This window comes from Pseudopipra pipra, chromosome W, assembly GCF_036250125.1.
Source record: "Pseudopipra pipra isolate bDixPip1 chromosome W, bDixPip1.hap1, whole genome shotgun sequence".
Lineage (NCBI taxonomy): Eukaryota > Metazoa > Chordata > Aves > Passeriformes > Pipridae > Pseudopipra > Pseudopipra pipra.
This window is the reverse complement of record NC_087580.1, coordinates 32,690,722-32,694,013: the sequence shown is the minus strand read 5'-3', so window position 1 is coordinate 32,694,013 and position 3,292 is coordinate 32,690,722. Positions and strand designations below refer to the sequence as shown.

At 49.1% G+C, this 3,292-nt stretch overlaps 1 protein-coding gene across 1 annotated transcript; it reads right to left on the bottom strand.

Moving 5' to 3' along the window:
- Positions 1 to 1,161: 1,161 nt before the first annotated feature.
- Positions 1,162 to 2,939, bottom strand: LOC135405338 (zinc finger protein 239-like). The gene has a single exon (XM_064640015.1). The coding sequence runs from the start codon at positions 2,922 to 2,924 to the stop codon at positions 1,788 to 1,790; it is 1,137 nt and encodes a 378-aa protein (XP_064496085.1). The 5' UTR covers positions 2,925 to 2,939; the 3' UTR covers positions 1,162 to 1,787.
- Between the last annotated feature and the right edge of the window lie 353 nt (positions 2,940 to 3,292).

Sequence of the window (3,292 nt, the reverse complement as noted above, 5' to 3'; positions counted from 1 at the left end):
GCTGGAGGAAATTCCATTTCCAGGGGAGGTCACCTCAGTTTTTAAGTTGAAGCCTCAGATTTCACTCTGGAAAACTTGGTCAATGTGTTGGTGTCTCATGCGTGGGTGTTGTACGTGTTGGATTTCAGCCTCCCACTCGAGGAACAGAAGGTTTCAATAGACCTCAAGTGGCTGAAGCCCTGGGTTTGGCCATCAGGCCTTGTCTTTCACTGCTGTGGTCTTTTAATTGAGCAACAGAGAATTGCAGCAAAAAACTGAAGAGAAAAACTTTGTAAATTTTGTTTCAGAATCGTTGCCTTGAACCTTTGGTCGAGGTTGGGAATGGTTTGTCTCCCTTGGCAGGGAGGGTCAGTACTCTTTGTCATTCTGACATGACTGCCCAGGGCCCTGATTTTATTGTGGCCAAAATACTGGGCTTGGAAACCAAAGCAGGAGCTGGTAGATAACAGCAGCTTGAAAAATGGGCTGATGCCTAATTGATGTGACAGAAGGAATGAAAGACTCATGACAGCTAAGAAAAAAATTGGGCTTTTCAGTGTCCACCTCAGGTTAGGATCACTGCCTGTGTCTTAGTGGAGGAAGATGTTTTTGTAACTTTATTGAAACTTGTTAGTAAAATGTGCCTGAATTCCTAAGGAAACAACCACTGTGAAATCTTTTAAACCAAATGTAGATTTCCAAAGTGTAGAAGTTGCTATTAATATTTTGGCCATTCCTGTGGCATCTTTTTGGTGTATGAATGACTTTGAGAACAAGAACGTGTTCTTAATTATCAGGTCTGTTTACTGCTAATTATTTTACAAGGTTGAGAGAAGAGTTTAAGATGAAAGTTGTGGGGTTACTTGCAAAGTTTTTGGTACAACCAATGCAGCTGAACCTGGTGGGGAAATTTGCCCTTAAATTGGTTTTGGCAGATCTCATGAGTGTCTAAGGCAGAGGCCAAGCCAACTGGAAAGAGCCTTTCAAGGGTGACTAAGATGTAACTAAATTACCTTTTTGAGAGGTGGGGAAAGCTGATGTCAGGAACTAAATTTCCTTATGTTAAGCTTAGTAAAAATATATTAACATAAAAAAATTAAAATTATTTTAATGGTCTTATTTATGGGTTTTTCACTGTGCTTATGTTAGTACTTCTGAGTGTTTGATTGTCACAATAATGGACAGCTTCGTGGTGTTTTGTTTTTTTTATTTTTCATGTTTTGATACTTTGGTCAAGGCATTAACATTAAAAATCATTCAAAATTTTAATTCATCTTCAAACACCAAAATAGATTTGAAATGAGGGTAATGAGAACAGTGGAGGGAAAAAAAAAACCCGAGCCCAAAACCAAAACAACCCCAAAAACTGTTCATTTTTCCATTGTATTTTAAACAAGGAAGTCTGTAGAGCAGCAGAAAACAGGAGACATGGGCAGGTGTGAAAGTCAGACTGGGGCTTGTTGCACTGGTTCCAGTGCTCTTTGCTTCAGTGTAACTGGTCATTTTGAGATGAGACTGGGGAAACTGGGCTGCCAGGGCAGAGACCACTGGCTGGCCCCACTGGTTTTTGCTGGGCAGTGGGTAATTTCTGCCTCACTTGTCAGAATCAGCCTACGGTTATCAGGGAATGGGGTAGTGGTGAATTTGGCTTTCAGACTAAAATGAGGTTAAACTTACACATATTCAAAAGAATAAATTGATGTTGGAGTGCAGATACTCAAAATCCTGAAGACCTTTTGAAACCTTTTTTGCGTGTCAGTCCTACGGCCGAAGCTCTTCCTGCAGTTGGGGCACTGGTAGGGCTTCCCTTACTGGTGGGTCCGTTGGTGTTTGGTCAACTTAGAGTTTCGGATGAAGCTCTTCCCACACTCCCCACACTTGTAGGGCCTCTCCCCGCTGTGGATGCGCCGATGGGTGACGAGGGTGGAGTTCTGCTTGAAGCCCTTCCCACAGTCGGTGCAGCGGAAGGGCCTCTCATCCGTGTGCGTCCGCTCATGTCTGAGGAGATGAGAGCTGGTCTGAAACCTCTTCCCACATTCCCCACACGTGTAGGGCCGCTCCCCAGTATGTATGCGCTGGTGGGTGAGGAGGTTGGAGCTGTAGTTGAAGCTCTTCCCACATTCCCAACACGTGTAGGGCCGTTCCTCAGTGTGGATGTGCTGGTGGGAGTGCAGGGTGGAGCTGTGTCTGAAACTCTTCCCACATTCCCCACACGTGTAGGGACGTTCTCCAGTGTGGATGCGCTGGTGGGTGAGGAGGTTGGAGTTCCAGTTGAAGCTCTTTCCACATTCCCCACACGTGTAGGGCCGTTCCCCACTGTGGATGCGCTGGTGGATGCGTTGAGTGAACCTGTCACTGAAGCTCTTCCCACATTCCCTACATGTGTAGGGCCATTCCCCACTGTGGATGCGCTGATGTTGGATAAGCTTGGAGCTTTGCCTGAAGCTCTTCCCACATTCCCCACAGGGGTAGGGACGTTCCCCAGTGTGGATGTGCTGGTGAGAGAGGAGGGTGGTGCTCCTGCTGAAGGTCTTCCCACATTCCAAGCACCTGAAGGGCTTTTCCCTGCTGGGAGGCTGCTCAGGGACCACCAGGTCAGAGCTCCCCCTCAAGCTCTGGCCGCCTTCCTGGCACAGGCTGGCTCTTTCCTCCTCAGAGCACCCTGGGATGGCTTTGGAGCCCCTCCTGCGGGGGGATCTCCGGCCCTTTTCCTCCCCGCTGCCTTCCTGCGCCGGGGAGCCCTTCAAAACGGCCTCTCCCACCAGGGTCTCACGGGGGGATTTGTCCTCCGGGCTCTCCGTCCTCAGCTCGGGGCCTGGGGCAGGAAGCAAGAAGGACAGGCAGGGGATTTGCCTCCGGCCCACAGGGAAGGCCAAGGACATCCCCCCAACTCCGGCCCCGGCAGGACGGCGGCGCCAGCGGGGTTGTCCTGCAGCCGGGGCCATGCTCGGCTGACAGAGCCAGCACAACACCCGCCCAAAGGGACACTGACTGCCTCCTCACCTGCCTGGGGGGCCCAAGGCATCTTCCTCTTCCTCGCAGCCTCCTCCTCCATCCGCCCAAGCTTTGGGAAGGACAAATCCTGATGGGGGGGAAAACAAGGGCTGAGCGCGTTGGCTTGGGGGTTCCTCCTGCCCAAGTCCATCTCTAGAACTCACTGGGCATCCTGTGTCCATAAAAACCTCCAAAACACTAAGATTGAGCCCAGAAAAACCCAAACCACAGACATTCAGGCAAAAAACTTCTCAGAAATAGTGAGATGAACCTCCCCTCAAACTGTAAAACATTGTGATTCAGCCAAAAAATACTACAA

Bases quoted from the DNA above. Each gene is read 5' to 3' on its own strand.
- LOC135405338 (XM_064640015.1), bottom strand. From the start codon at position 2,924: ATGGCCCCGGCTGCAGGACAACCCCGCTGGCGCCGCCGTCCTGCCGGG.